This window comes from Motacilla alba, chromosome 1A, assembly GCF_015832195.1.
Source record: "Motacilla alba alba isolate MOTALB_02 chromosome 1A, Motacilla_alba_V1.0_pri, whole genome shotgun sequence".
In the NCBI taxonomy this organism is placed as follows: Eukaryota; Metazoa; Chordata; class Aves; order Passeriformes; family Motacillidae; genus Motacilla; species Motacilla alba.
The window spans coordinates 12,215,613-12,231,991 of NC_052031.1; the positions used below are offsets into that span (position 1 = coordinate 12,215,613).

General features: G+C 39.3%; 1 protein-coding gene across 2 annotated transcripts in view; it reads right to left on the reverse strand.

Moving 5' to 3' along the window:
- The window catches only part of PTPN12 (protein tyrosine phosphatase non-receptor type 12), a 77,285-nt gene that overhangs the window by 12,353 nt on the left and 48,553 nt on the right, over positions 1–16,379 (reverse strand). Inside the window, exons 12-14 of one of the 2 annotated variants that reach the window (XM_038153936.1) lie at positions 11,391–11,476; positions 3,043–4,007; positions 33–110 (exon numbers count right to left, since the gene is read on the reverse strand). In XM_038153936.1, the coding sequence (XP_038009864.1) occupies positions 33–110; positions 3,043–4,007; positions 11,391–11,476 (1,129 nt within the window). The remainder of the gene's footprint in view (positions 1–32; positions 111–3,042; positions 4,008–11,390; positions 11,477–16,379) is intronic. The other variant, XM_038153937.1, reaches the window with a different exon arrangement.

Sequence of the window (16,379 nt, forward strand, 5' to 3'; positions counted from 1 at the left end):
TCTCCAATTACCACCAAACATCAAAAACTCACTCTGTTCACTTGCTAATACAAAGGACTCTGGTGTTCTTTCTGGGAGCGGGGGAGAGGAATCTTCACTAGCATCAGCATCTAAATCAAATATGACATTTAGATCAGTTAAAATACATTGATTTTTCTCCTAGCCTTTTAGCATTTGATCTTTTCATATATGAGATAATCCTAAACTTGGTATAGTATCTAAAGCAAAATTTGCTTCAAGTATTATAAAACATTTTGGTTTACCACACTAACACTGAGGAGAAACTTCATCTACCAACATTAACTTCACATTAAGGGCATTGGATCAGTTTGTGTGTTATGCAAGCAAGAAAACGAAAACATTTTCAGTCTAAATAATTTGGAGGAAAAAAAAACCCTCAGCAACTCAAATGAATACTTTTTGTTCATTCTTTCGGGTCTCAGTTGTGCTTACCAAGTCCATGTTGAGGCCCACTGGCTCCCACACCACTGATATGGTTAAACAGCCTAGTGCAAAGTTCACTAAGCCAAAGGGTAAATAGGAGCCAGAGGAGATGGCTACTGTTGGTGCCAGTACCACATCCTGTCCCCAGCCTGTTCCCTCTCACCTCCCAGGAGTGTACTAACACAAGCTCTTCTGACAGCAAAAGCCCCTCTCTGAACTGCTAAGAAATTTGAGTAGTAATTAAAGGTTTAAAACAATTTAAAGTAGCTGCTGCCATAAGAAATCTCATCTGACAACTGTACTCTGCACAGGATTCAAAAATACAAAGACACATTTCAACTAACAAAGCCATGAAGCTTGAGCTGCCTTCATCCCCAGCTGCTGCAGGGACAGAAGTCCATCAAGTTCTACAAGCCATCATCTTCCAAGTGACTTCTGAGACCTGCTCCATCTCAAGTTTACTTACAGCACAAGAAAACCTTCATTAACAGAAAAGGCCTCTATAAAACCATCAAATAAAGTCACCATGGATATGCACTAACTGAAAGTGAGTTTTAGGGTTTTGTTTCAGTGTTGTTTCTGTTTTATTATTCTCTTTGGTTTGTTTGTTGTTTTTTTTTTTTTCTTTTACCTCAGGGTACAACTACTTTTCGCTTCATTTGAATGAAAAAGAGGATTTAAGTGTGTGGTAAGATCGTGCACACCAGCAGTTCTGGTTAGGCAATTAGGGTGCTGCTAAATTCACAGACAAGTTTCGCTGGTGATTGCAGCCACGTTCCCAGCTTCAGACAGAAGAGTCCTGAGCCAGTACGAAAATGAGAAAGCCACTGTAAACAGGGTTTAGGATCACTGGTGCAAAGCAATCTAACCCTATATTCTTGAGTCCCTGAGGGATTACAAGACCTGCAACCAGAATGTGAAATGGGAAGTGTTCATTGTCAAACAAATGGGGAAGAGATACACCCTTATTAACAAGAGATAAATAATAAAAAATTAATGTTAGAATTTTAATCAGTTCCTGTGAAATCATCAACATACCAGCAGCACAAGGGCTGTACTGTTATTTCAAGACGTTTCTGATACACAGTTACATGAAACAAATTCTAGAGTGACATTTCTCCAATTCTTTATCATATTTATGACATATCACTTACTTTATTTGCATGTTATTACAGCATCTACATAATGAGATGCACAGAGAGATGATAATTTCCAAACAGTGACAAACAATGATTGCTTTTGGAAAGAAGAAAAAAATTCTGGCCAAAAGGAAAAATACAATAGCCTGCAAATCTGTAAAACAAATCCAAGGAGAACTGCTTGCAAAGTTGAAATAACTACGACAAAATGGCTTTGTTAGCTCTGCAGAGCATCTCTAAAGTCACAGTGTTAAAAATATACAGGTATGTGCAAGTATTGTGTGGTGTTTACACAGTCTAAACCAAAATCTATAGATCTATAGGTACAGATCACAGTATCTATAGATCTATATCAAGATCTACAAAAACAGACTGTTTTTAAGGCTGCAAAACAGTTCACATCTGTGGATACATGACTTTTGGTGAACATTCAGTTCACAAAGCCAGTACTTTCAGTTCAGCTGGTTCTGCATCTTGCATCATACACTGAGCCCCATTTCACTTCAGAAAGTCATGAAGCCTGCACAGACTCCTGAGGTGAGGCCATCACTGTAAGCAGCTCCAAGCACAGGAGTCTGAGCTGCATCCAGAAGCTCACGTTCTTCCTTCAGCTCCACAGCCTTACTTCTTTTGTTGGGCTTTGCACAAGCAGTTGCCAAGGCCTAATCTCTTCTTCCCTGCTCTGTCCTCCATCTGCTCTAAGTGTGCCAGCCTGACAGAAATCTGCACCTGCATGTTTTGGGACCCTTTTGCCTTCAATAAATGATGTTCTAACTTGCAAACTTTAAAAAAAAACCCTCAAAAAAGTAGTAAAAGATAAAAAGCCGCTAAATAATTTTCAAAGTGCTCATAAAGCATAACTTGGATTTTTAGATGAACAGCTGTATCAGCTTGTACAGAAAAAGAGGAAACCACAGCTAAATATTTACAACACTATTAAAATGCAGGAGCCAAATCATGAGCAACTTCAAAGAGCAACGCACTGAATGAGGTTACATCTACATTTTTAGGAACAGCACATCAACCAATAAGCATGAAATTGTTATGTATTTGCACAAGCCTGTTGAAAATGCTTTGACTAGTCAACCCCCAATTATTATAGACACTTCCATGGAACTGGGCATAGAGAAAAAACATGCACCAAATAATAACACAGAAACCTACAATTACATACAAACCTACAGGAATGCATTATAAATAAAGCATTAAACAAACTCACAATAAAGCTCACAGTACAGCTTTTGAAGCAGCTAATCATGGTCTGTAGTACTTTATACCAAAAACAGCTCACATGCAAACTGAAAGCTATCAGGAAAAGAGCTGTGCCCTCTCTGAAGCTGCCACACTCCACTGATTAAATTTACATTTAGAAAATTGCATTGCAAAGAAATTTATATTGTCCAACTCTACAGATGCAGCTAGATAAAGAGCAGCACTTCTGAACCTCAGTGAAACCTACCTTTGCCATCTTCAGAACATGTTACAGCTGATAAGTCTTGCCTAGCAATAGACATTGGCAATACTTTTCTGGCAGAAATGTTTTCAGTATTAGTGGCAGCAGAGACTGTGGCACTTGCGGTTGACACATTGGACGCGCTTTTGCTCATGGCTCTGTCAAAGTCCACCTCATCTGTGTCAGAATCATCCGCATGGAGAGGATTAGTGAAACAGAGGGGTGCTCGAACAGAAAGAGGAGTATGATCAACAGTATCACTGGAAGGATGTTCAGCCGGGCTGTTTGATACTAGAGAGAGAGTTTTAACACTGTGACACAAAGTATCTGAAGACAGCTCTTCAGACACCGACGTTCGCAGCGCATTTTCAGGCCCTTGTAGCGACCACGTGGCATGTCCCTTTTCTGTCAGAGGCAGACGATCTGGTCTGGCTGGGGTATCAGACACCTGCTGACTCTGCAGACTTTCTGGTGAAGGTATTAAGGCTGTGTTAGACTGTGGCACGCTGTATTCCATACATGAGTTTTGAGAAGTGTCTACAAATGAATCCCCTGAAATCTGTTCCTGTGGCTTAAAGCTCTTATCAATTACAGAGGATGACACAGGCTTAATTTTAATTGCATGTCCCCTGTTCAACAGGGAGTTCCCATCAAAGCTTCGTGGTCCCTCCTGAAGAGGAACCTTCTTGATCTCAAAACTTAAGTTGCGCTCCAGCCTCTTCTCTGTCTGTTCGCTGGGTTCGTTCTTCCCTGAATGTTCTGTGGACTTATTGTAATTCTCGTTGAGGTCTGTTGAATGCTCTGATGAAACCATGTGCAAAACTGGCTTTGGATGGTATCTGTCATTGTCCTGCCACACCGTAGTGACTGTTGGATAAGCTGATGGGGGAGATGGTGTTAGGATTGGTGGTACTGGCTGAGGTTCTGGAGGCTGCAAGATTTCTTCTTTAGCATCTCCTTCTACAAGGCAACTGCAAAACAACCAAGACACAATTGTCTAAATTGTCTGGATTTTGACAAGATTTTAGCTATCTATCCATCTCCCACTGCAGTAGTTAATGCTGTAACACCAATATCAAACTCCACACAGCGCTTCCATTGCACACAGAAAATGTTACAGAATAGGACTTAGAGGAGTAGGCAGGAATTAAGTCAACACACTCAAAATGTCTTTCAGAATATCACAAGAACATTCATTCAGGCCACAACTAATCCTCACTAATAGTTCAAAGATTGCTCACATCCTTTCCCAGAAGCATTTTGCAAAGACATTGCAAGACAGGCCCTCTTGTGGCAGCATTTCACTACATTTTTCCTTTCGTGGCTCTGAGAAACTTGACATATGGAATTAAAATTTCAGTAAAGCCAAGAAAGATTTTTTTTTAAAAAAAAATCCTTACAGCCCACTTAACATTGAAGATCTTCCTTCAATTTTATTTTTCTGTACATGCTCAAGAGGATTTTATTTTTGTGTTTGTGTATTTGATAGTCTTGGCTTAGTTGCAAACCAAATTTAGCTGACATGAGGTATATACAACATAAAAAATAATTCCAGTAGAATTCATGATCCAAATTACAGTGCATATTAGTGAGACCACAGCACTTATAACTGCAGTTCACCTGAAACTACTTAAAAGGAGAAATTCTTCAAAGAAGTTCTTGAAGTTCTTCTTCAATATGGTCAGATTAGATGCAGAGTTGTTGACTACAAACATTTAGCACAACTGATGAAGGCATTTTTATCGCTTCCATTCCTTTAAACATCCAGGATGAGCTGGACAAGCTCAAGAGGTGGGCCCATGAGAACATCGTCAGGTTCAACAAAGCAAAGTGCAAAGTGCACCTGGGTTGGGCAACCCCCAGCATCCATACAGACGGGGGGCTGAACAGACTGGGAGCAGCCCTGTGGAGAAGGACTTGGGGGGCTGGAGGAGGAGAGGCTGGACATGGCCCAGCAGTGTGCAGAAACCAACCCACAGTCCACAAACCAACCACGTCCTGGGCTGCATCCAAAGCAGCGTGGCCAGCACATGGAAGGAGGGAATTCTACTCTGCCCCTACTCTGCTCTCATGAGACCCTCCAGCATAAGAAGGACAAGACTACACAAGAACTCTGTCTGCAAGAGGAAGGACAGGCTCTCATTATTTGCCTGCATGCCACATAATGAGCAAAATCAAAGTACTACTTTGGCTCCCCTACTTCCAAACCATGCCTAAGAAGGACTTAGCAAGTGCAAATTCTTGAGACTATCATGACATATAGGAAAAAAACCCAAAACAAAAAAAGCCCAAAGACTGTTTCATAACTGAGTTTTGTAGAGGACTCAAAGTCCCCTGACTTGGGACAGGCTACAGCATGTGCTTGATCCTTGTGACTTTGTCAGCACCAAGCTATAGCAAAATGGGTTGCAGAACTAAAATCTTTATGCAAGAGATTCCATACTAAAGAGAACCATTTGGATTCTCAGTCTGTGAAAACCCTAACCCCCTGAAGTACTGCAACAGCTTCCAAATTATCTTCTACAAGTTCCTGTATCTTTGTATCTGGAAAACCTGAGGCCCCCTTGCAGTCCTGGGTGATCTCTTCCATTCTCTGCCTGACTCCTGTCACAGAGAGTTGGGCCTCAAATTCCTTCTCTTCCTCTCCTCCCTGCACTTGTATATTGCTGTTTTTCTTTACATTAAAACAGAAGAAAGACAAAGCATGTCAAAGCAATTTAACATTTAACATGGGAGCTCTTGTCTCTAGTTCTTTAAAAATAAATAAGCTTGAGAATAAGTTGTTTGCCTGAATTAGTAAAGATAAGACAGGAAACAGGGGGACGTTAGTCTTGCTCCAATTTAATACACACTAAGGACAAGAGAATTTCCCTCCTCTTGGATTTCTCTCCTCTGTTCTAAATAGGGAGGGGAACACAGGGAGGGAGACAGTGAGTACACTTGCACAAATGTTTACATGCCCCCTTTTACCAGCAGTGGTGCTCATCAGTAATCTCCACTAAATCCTCCTACTGAAAATCATGGGTTTTCCTTATTGACCTGGTTTTCCTGACCCAGAGTTATTTGCAATCAGCAAAACTAATTCCTTATCTGGCACAGACCTAACATTATGCATTACAATTAGCTAAAAGAGCAAATTAGCATTCAACTAGCTATAACAAGGATATAGGTCCACAATACCAGTCAAAATTCATGAGGTTCTTCACCAATTACTGGTCAATAAAATCACTCCACCTTTTGATCCAGTGGTAAACAGAGCCTCACGTGTATTCTAACAGTTCCCTTAGATGTATCTGCAGAACTGATGATAAAGGAAATGCTGCACAAATCAGCAGCCCAAAAGCTGATTAAACTTCCTCCTACACATCAACAGAACTACTACAATTTTCCCCATTACATTTGAAGGCAAATGCCATTTCTTCATTCTTAAATGAGAGTTTACAGTGAAGAAATGAGAAATTATTTGCCAAAATCATTCTTTGCCTTATTAATATTGAAGGATATCTGTCCTCAGCAATTGAGATGTCCAAATAGCACTCTAATGTATTTTTTCTCTTTAAATTACAAAATAAATCCCAATATGCAACATTTTTTCCATTTTACTGACATTTTTAATATTACTATTTCACATGTTCTGCATTGCAAATAATGTTTCTGTTCATTTTCACACAGCAGAAATATTAGGATATGAACACATTCAGAAGATCTCTGTTTGGCAGTAGTTTTTTCTAAAAGTCTTGTGAATCTTAGGCATTTTGGGCTGCTGCATAATACTGTCTTTGGGCATGTCCTTCAACAGCTGTGCTCCACAGACATTTCTGCCCCCAGAGGCAGAAAATTATCTGAAAATTAGCTACTAATACTGTTGAAAACAACAGGAGACAGTAAGACCAGATTGATTTAAAATACCAGGAAACTCACCGAAAGCTCATGAGAGAGGAGATTGAGACAGAAAAGAGTCAGTGAACCAAAGAAAGCCAGGCCATTCAAGTAAGAGAAGTAAGATTCCCTGCATTATACCTTTAAATAAACACAAAGGGTTGCAAAAGCTCACAGTGTGATAAAAAATAGAAAGCTTTGTCATGACTCAGCCTTCAAGTGCCTCTTCAGATAGAACTGCTCCTGATTATCTTGGAATGCCACTACCTGGGCACTTCCTCATTTACAGCTGGAAATGGAATTTCCCTGGGTGACCAAGGCAGCTTTTTCATACACTCCTATTGCCACACAGCTGATGCAGTGTCCTGGTGCCAGTGGCTTCTCAGGTGTCAGGTAAGCCATGGATTAGGCAAGAACACCTTTTTAAAATTATTTATCATAGTAACAATTACACAGAATTTGTCAAAAGTACTATAACTTGTCAAAAAAAAAAAAAACCCAAACCTTTCCCACAGCTATCAACCAAAAATGTATACATGAAAAGAAAGCCATTTATTGCTTTCTCTGCAAAACATTATAAATTTTTAGAATCTAATCCATTCTACTCCTAATGGAAAAGAGCTACATTACTGAAACTGCACACAATGGCTTCAGATTTAAATGAAACTTGGCCAGTGCCCAAAAGAAAAAAAGCCTTAAGTAATCCATGGTTATTCTATGCAGCATACTGCAGGGTGTTTCAAATAAAAGAGAGTGATGCCAAGGTCATGGAATGCAGCTGATATGAACAACCAAAAATAGATACCAAGCTCTACATCCTCCCTCATAATTAAAATAGGAAAATTAAACTCAACATAAGCAGGCTGAAGCTAGACAACCACATTATTCTACTTCAGCATTAAATCACTGCCATCCACATGAAAGAAAAGCAGCAGTCCAGTGAGTGAAGCTTTGTTGCAGAAGTGCTACAAATAATTTATATAAAAGTACAATGAATTAATAAAAATAACCAGCTGTTGAATTTATCTCTTAAAATTTACTTACTGAGGCTTTTGGGTTTTTTTAATTGTGGCATACAAGTTAGAGAAAGTTAACTGAGAAGGAACACCCATCAATGAATTCTATCTTAGCTTTGTAGGAGACAGAAATGGTTTGCAGGGCTGGAAATGAAACAGAATAACCCTGGAAATGTATTTACTGTCATTAGACTGAAATCTGAACAGAATCTGATGAGAAGTTAAAATGCTACAGTATTTTACCTTTCCACCTTCAGACAGCATCACATAGCTCTTCATTACACTGCATACAAAAAAGCTGTTAAATCATCCTTGATTTTTATGAGTTTATGTCTAAGTCTATGCTTTGATTTCAAACTGCATTTGAACTTGAAAATAAAGAACTTTTTGTAACCAAGCCTGACTAAAATAAACCACTTCTTTTCCCCAATACTTTAGAATCAACTGCTAAGCACACAAATATTTCACAGACTAATACTTGAAGGTATTAAGGGTTCCCTCTAAATTCTGACACATCAGTCACCTAAAATCAAGTACAGTCCTAAACTGTAAACTTAAATTTTAAGTTTTTTGCAGTCTCTTACTTAACAAAGTTAAACCTTACTTATGCCTTCTTCCTACCTTTACCTGAAAATAATTAAGACATGTCTAATGAAGACTTTCCATCCCCCCAAGTCCTCTAAAGAAAGGTGACTTCCACAAGAAGTGATCATCAACTGCCAAGCCAAGCAATTTCTAGGATAAGGTGCTGGTGTATGCACTAATGAGTTGTTCTTGTTTACCTCTGCAATCATCAAGGAGTAATATTAGAATATTTCTTATGTTGACATCAAAAGGAGAGGCACATTAAGCTAAATGACAACACTCACATATTGTACAGCGAGTTTAATTACACTAAAGCATTACGAGGTGATAAAAGCTTGGAAGGCAATTCAATTCCAAACCTCAGCAAAACAAGTACAGCTAGATGCTTCATGGTGACCTAAGTAAATAAAATACCAATTTAATACCTACATAATAACGATATCCTAAAGATACTTCTAACTTCCAAGAGGGATAAAAGCAGCCTAGAAAGTATCATTCCTTCCCCAATACGTGCCCAGGCCAAAGCAAGTACTAAAAGGATTAATCATACCTCTCTGAGTAAGCTTCCTATCTCGCATGGTAAAAGCCTTTAGTGACATCCTTAGTACAGACAAGAGCTACATGATATTAGCTGCACTTTCAGAAGAAGAGGTCCTAAAGTCTAAAGAAGATCCTGAGATGTTTTCATTAGAATATTACAAACAGAACAAGAGAGAGTGAGAAAGCCACCTTCACAGAAAAAAACTGTGCCATGTCCTGAGTGGTTAGCCCGTGGAAAGGGCTGCAGAGGAGATGTCACCATCTTATCCAGCAGATTTGGGGCTGTCAGGAAACAACCAACAGGTATCACAGACTTTACTGTCTAAGCAAACATGGCTTAGTCCAGTAACAATATGGAAGACAAGCATCCTGAGGCCAAGAAAAAAATCCCATTTTTTTCCTGCTCACTCAGGATCACATCAGGCAAGTTCACCTGGAACCAAGCTCGCCTGAAGTGCTCTGCACTATCAGTCCCTATAGCCCTTCTTGCTCTAGCAAAAGCAAATATAAACCTTCCATTAAAAAAATGCAGCTTGGTTTCTAAATATACATTATAAAGCCATTTACAACATAAGCTATAAAGAATGTAAAAGACTTATTTCTTTTCAAAAATAATAGCTTTAGCAACTTGCTTGTAACTTCCTCAGAGACAGTGCATGTAAAACTCAAGCACACATTTGGCTGGCAACCTAAAAGTGTTTCCTTGTGCATATGGGGATTAAATTAAAATGTTTTACTGATTCTGCTTTCCCATCCTCCCCAGGAAAAGGATGTTAATCTATGCCAAAACATCCACAATACACAAAACCTGGCTCTATATCCTGACTGAATCAGGCTGTAGATTTGTAATATTACCCCCCATATCAAGAAAAAATTAATGCTCATTAGTGGGTATTTTGAGCAGATGTGACTAATAGCAAATAAAGTCTTTCCTCAGAAACATCTTCCAGGAGGAGTTTAATTAATTGTTTTTCAAAAATAATCTCCATTTTAGAAAGACAACAGCTTTCCTAAAAGCTTCCATTTATTCACCTCTAAGAAATCAATCTGTCTGCCACTGTTGGCAGATGGGAAAGTATGATTTTATGGAAACAGGCCCAAAAAAACCCCAGGCTTTAAGGAGAGATTAAAAGATTTTAACTTAATGCAGCAAGTAAAGAACAATGCAGTGCAGATAAGACAGATGTGTGCTTAAACAGGAATTACATGAATTATACATATGTTAATATTACAATAATATATAAAAACTAAGGTACACCTAAGATTATTCCAAGAACACTGGTAAGGAAATCATCTATTGGACAGAAATCATATTTCTAAGCTCAGTGATGAAGTTTCAAGAGCTTGGAAGTCAGCATGAACACAGGTTAACTGACTCCTCTGTCATCATCTTAATCTACATAATTGAATACAATCACATTACCATCAATCTGAATAAGGTAAAAAATATATTGCTTACATAGCACCAACCATGTAATTTGTTTGTAAAAAGACCTAACCTACTTCCAACTCTTTCTTTATTTTAAAGGAATTATACTTTACTTCTGCCTAAATGGTATCCAAGAATATCACCTGGCTGGTGGTTTCTCATGTCATTCAACAACTTTAGGAAACCCAAGTGCTCTCTTTATGTCTGTTTAACTACAGGCCATGTAACACAGGCCAGATCACCTGCCAAAGGCCACTACAAGCCCTGCACAACCAGCTGGGGGACTTGGAAACCTCGTTCAGGAGAATTGCTTCTTTAGCTGTCTTAACACTTGGGTTGGGAACCCACTTTAGGCTGATGAATCTGTTGGTTCAGATTTACTTTTGGCTTCTGTAAAGCTATGCCTAGGTAATTTAAGAGCTAGAGAAGATTTTCCTCTGCTGAATGAAAGGATTGGTGAGAGCAATTCTTCTCAATAATAACAGCATTTGGTTGCCATACTCTAGTCAAAAGCAGTATTTGTCTGAGATTTTTCTAGAATAAAGGGGTATGTGTCATTATGGTTTTGTCTCCAAAAAGGAGTGTTCAGTCATTATTTGAGGCTATTTGAAGTTTGTTTTGCTACTATCACCTAGCAGAATTAAAACACAAGTAGATTTAACATATTTGACTAGTAAACATGTCTATTCACAGATAAACATTGCAAGGTTGGTATATTTAAACACAGACTTCACAAAAATATTGTTGCTTATATTTAGAGTCAATTATAGGACTTCTATTTGTATTATGTATATTTCTATTTATAAACACAACATATTAATCTTAAGTTTTTATGGTATCAGTAGCTTTATTCCACTTTTTATTCATCTTTCAGCCTAAAATAGTAGAGGATCACAGTTAACTACCTGCGGGTCCGTGGAGGCTTTGGTGGAGGAGAATCCTGTTTCTCAGCATCTGAAGAACTGACAGCATTTTCTGTATTATTTTCATCCTGATTAAAAGAAAAAAGGATATTTTTACTCATGGCTGTAAAGCTGATACATACAATATTTGAACTGTGAGGTTCAAAGATCTGTAATGACACTTGGCAGTAACGTATAACAATGTGACCTATTTTTGGCTGTCACTTAGAAAACTCTCTTCTAAATGTACAAAATTATTTTTCACCTTGTGTAACCAACTTCAAATTTTTCTGACTGAAGATTTTGGTCTGCTTGCCATTGAACAATCCACTAAAGAAAATACTCAAAAGCTGATCTTTCTTTAGTAGTGAGCAAGCTCTCGTACACCCTCCCAATTATTCACCTTGAATAATTAAATGAATAATTGGATAATAAAGCATTTATTTTCCAGTCAGTATAATTATTTTCACTTGTACATCCACTCCAATGAAGATAAGAATAATCTACAGTGTTGTAAGCAAATGAGAAAGATCTTACCCACCTGTCTCCTAACGCATTGATCTAAAACATCTTTGAATAATCTCCCATTTGTGTACAAGAAAGTTTAATTTATTCAGCAATGCATGAAGATTTTCATTTCCATTTAGGACCACAAATATAAAAGATATTTTATATATGCATGTATTTATAAATCCATACAGACTTACATGTATATACATGTAAAATACTGTTGTGTGTTAACCCTGGCAGGCAGCTAAGCCCCACAAGAGCCACTCTCACTCTCACTGCTCCACTCCACCCCTGAAGGGGAAAGAGGAACAGCAGGAGAACTCGTGGGTCAAGACAAAATTGTTTAGCAGGCAAGGGAGAAGTGGGAGAAGATAAAAAGAAATCAAACAAGCAATGCAAAAGCAATCACTCATAACCAAGGTGGGCCTTTGCCAGTTCTTGGCTGTGCCAACTCTTCAGCAAGAGCTGCAGCATTGGATACAAACACCACCAGTACTGTTTTCACTACAGATCTAAAACACAGCACCCCAAGAGTGGCTATGAACTCTATTAAACTGCAACCCAGCCCCTAGAAAAAAATAAAGAAAAAATCATATAGGACTAAAAATCAAAGCAGAACATGCAACAGTCTAAAGCTGACATACCATTTCCAAACATGTGCCACAGCCAAAGACTCAACAAAACCAAGGAGGACCTTGGTGCTATCTTAATTTTAATGATCATTTTATCTAAAGGCTGTTCTTACAGGAGTTCTCTTTTGAAAAGCAATCTTTAAAAAGAACAACAAATATCCCAAATGGGTTCAATACATTTCAAAGCACAATACCACGTTCAGGCAATAGGGTCTGCTATCTGCCAGCCCACCTGCTGAGAGTGACCTCCTTCAGTCTTACAGAACAAAAGGGAATTCCCTGTTAAATTTCTGCTTCAGATATGATAGCTGCATTTGAATTCAGCGAGCAATTTTTTGCTTTGGAAGATAAACTACAAGTTGCCTCAACAGTTAACTAACTTCACTTAAATTTAGATTTATTTCTTACATTTTAACTTCCATTACTTGTCTTAAAAGTTACCATACCACTGCTGGCTACTGTGAAGAGTCTATTATCAAATTCTATTCCTCAGTGTACTAAGTGGAGCTTTACCTGTGAAGAAAAAAATTAACTATTTTGATCTTTCTTACTGGTTTTTCCTAACTGCCCCCATTAACTTGCTGTCAAATATAATATTGCACAAGTACTCCAGCAGAAATACCCTATTGTTCCTTAATGAATGGATGGTGTTAGCCCTTTCAGGGAAATTGCACAGGGAGTTCATTGTCCTGCTGACCACTAGCTGTAACTATCAGGGGTTTTTTGGAGTAAGATTCAATGAGCAGATAAAAGCCACTCACATTTAAATGAACACCACTGAAGCTCCCAATGCAGTCAGTCAAGGTAGTTTGGTTTCATGCAATCACAGAACAATTTCTGTAGGAAGGGACCTTCAAAGGCCATTTAATCCACACCTTCCTGCAATGATCAGGGACATCTTTAAAAAGATTAAGTTACTCAGAGCCCTGTCCAAGCTGGCCTTGGCTGTTGGCAGGAATGCCAGGATGGGGTATCTACAGCCTCTCTGGACAACCCGTTCCAGTGTTTCATCACCCTCATGATAAAACATTTCTTTCCATCTAGTCTGAATGTACTGTCTGAATTTAAAACCATCATGCTTTGTCCTACTGCAACAGGCCCTGCTAAAAATCCTATCCCCATCTCTCTCAAGAGCCCCCTGGAAGTACTGCAAGGCCACAATAAGGTCTCCCAGGAGCCTTCTTTTCTCCAAGCTGAGCAACCACAACTCTTTAAATCTGTCTTCAAAGGAGACCTGTTCATCCCTCTGCTCATCTTTGTGTCCTTCCTCTGGATTCACTCCAACAGGTCCCTCCTGTGCTGAGGATCCCAGAGCTGGAGGCAGTACCCAAGGGGGGGTCTCAGGCATGGAGCAGAGGGGCAGATTCACCGCCCTTCACCTGCTGCCCATGCTGCTTTGGATGCAACTAAAGACAGGGGAAAAGATGAGTGTGTGTTGTTTTGGGTTTTTTTTTTTTTAATTAGTATGTCTACAGAGGTTTGCATGCAGATTTGGGGTCCCCAGCACTGAAAACATTACCATGGGACAAGAACATCCAACTCCTCTACAAGCTTCTCTCAAAAATGCAAAAAAGCAATTTCCTACTTTTTGACATCAAGTAAATGACCATAAAGATCATTTTGCCTTTAACAAATATGGGCACTAATTTTATTGCCTCATTCAGGCAGAGGACCATGCTGAAACTTGGTGCCAAAGATGCTGAGGCTCCCAGTATTCAACAATAAACTGTTTCCTGCTCAATGGTTGTGTCATGTTCCTCTCCACTTCCCCCAGTTGTGCAATGCAAACTCTGAATCTCTCCCTTATGTATTTGTTACTATGGATAGCACTGAGTGCATTGGTATTGTACTAAGAAGACTCCCCTTACTCATAAGTACTAACAACCAAAGCTAGAAATGAATGTATCCTAAACAACTGCATCCTGAGAACAGGGTAGGCTGCTGGCCTTGCTTCAGCACTGCAGCCCATCCCAGTTTCACATGGCAGAAAGACACTAGAAAGAGAGAGACTCCACAAGAGTTCCTCCCCCTCGCCACCAACCTCTCCATCCTACAACACAGCAGAAAAGTCTCCCACATCAGTTCCACTAGCACAGAAGTTTTCAGGAACACATTTCTTATTTATGCACTCAGTTTTCTAAAGGGTATTGGCAAGGGAAAGGGTGTGCCTGTTGGCTCTAGACTAACTTGTCCAGAAAACAAACCAGCAGCTGCATCCCTGTCCTTCTATGTTTGTAAAGTGAAGTGTTTGTGAACAGAATGTTTCCTGAGATATGCTTTTCTCACAGGCCGAAGAAAAAGCTTATTAAAGAAGCTAACATATGTCAAAGCTTTTTAAAACTCCACATATAAAGTAAGAAGCTGTTTCTAGTTGAGACAGGCAGAAGAAGCTGAAAGGGCGCTGCCATTTTTGTTACTGGTAACAAAACCTATGTATAAGCCTTAAAAAAATGTGTATTAACTCAAATGTCCAAAGCATGTGCACAACCATAGAGTTTACAAAAACAATTCATTGAAAAGGAAAAATTTAAACCCCCAAACAAACAAAACCCAACAAGAAAATCTGCACACACAAAATGGTACTTTTAACACCAGAAAAGCCAGTGGTTACCCCAATTTTACACAGGGAAGGCTTCAGACAGAGAGGTGCCAAAAGTTTCACTTGTGCATCAGGTTAAACTCCAGATGCATTCACTGTTTTAGTTATATTGAATGAGGAACAAGAATGATTACAGGAATTACTGTCACCAAAAAAAAAGAGGTACTTTGCTGCTTTCCTTAATTAGCTCAATGGATTGATGTTTCTGTGAAGGCTTTGTTTACTTTTAGAGAAGTCATTCCCTGTCACTTGCTCTCAGTTCTGTGTCACAAGAAATTGGGAATAACCAGTATTTTGAGTGTTTCTCACCCTTGAGTGACACCAGCTCACAGACTTCCCTGCCACATGTATCAAACCAAGCGGATAGGCAAACATGCAGAAAGACTAGCACGGAGCAGAAATGAGGAAGCTCAGCTCTGAAAGTGAATATAGGGATGACTGCATCTGTTGAGAAGAGCAGATGGTGGTATTAAGAAAAAGCTTTCCACAGCCTTCCTAAGCACAGCTTATCAACATCAGTCAACACTCCCTTGCTTCTCTAGACAGATGTTGCATTCTCGGGCAGAGCACAATTTTTAAAAGTATCAGCTTAGACAAACCGGGACAACATACATAGCTCACAGGGGTTATCATACAGAATCATGTTGTAAAAACGGATTAACAAATGTGCAGTTCACAAAGTGTTCAGTGTAGCACCCTGCTTTCTCACAGAAGATAACTACCCTACTGTCTCACTGCACTGTCTTCTCACTGCAACATGGGTAAAGAAAAGAACAGCATCTTTCCCCAGCCTTTGGTGTCTAAATGTATCAAACGCTCAACACTTCAAGAGTTCCCCCGGAGTTGCTCCCCTGAGGGAGCAGCTATTGAGATCAAGCGAAATTGCTCACAGTCAGGAATTTCTAGGTATTCTTTAAATTGCAGATATACAGACGAGTGCATACCTACCTACAAAAGACAACATCAACCAATGAAAAGGCCATAAACTCAAATACTTTGTTTGGATTGCCCCTAGTCTACTAAAATGCAGAGTAACTTGTGTCCCTGTAGTAATGGAGAGAAACAAGGAATTCTCAGAGCAGATGCAGTGCCTGAACCCAGCTTGCTAAGGTAACCCAAACTGTGCTATCAGCTCCCAAGGGGGTTTCTTTCCGCCACCTGCTTCCACCACTGGCTCAACCACCTAACAGTGCTGTCACTAACTTCAGGCAAACAGAGGATCATAGTCATAGACTGAGATTTCACACACAC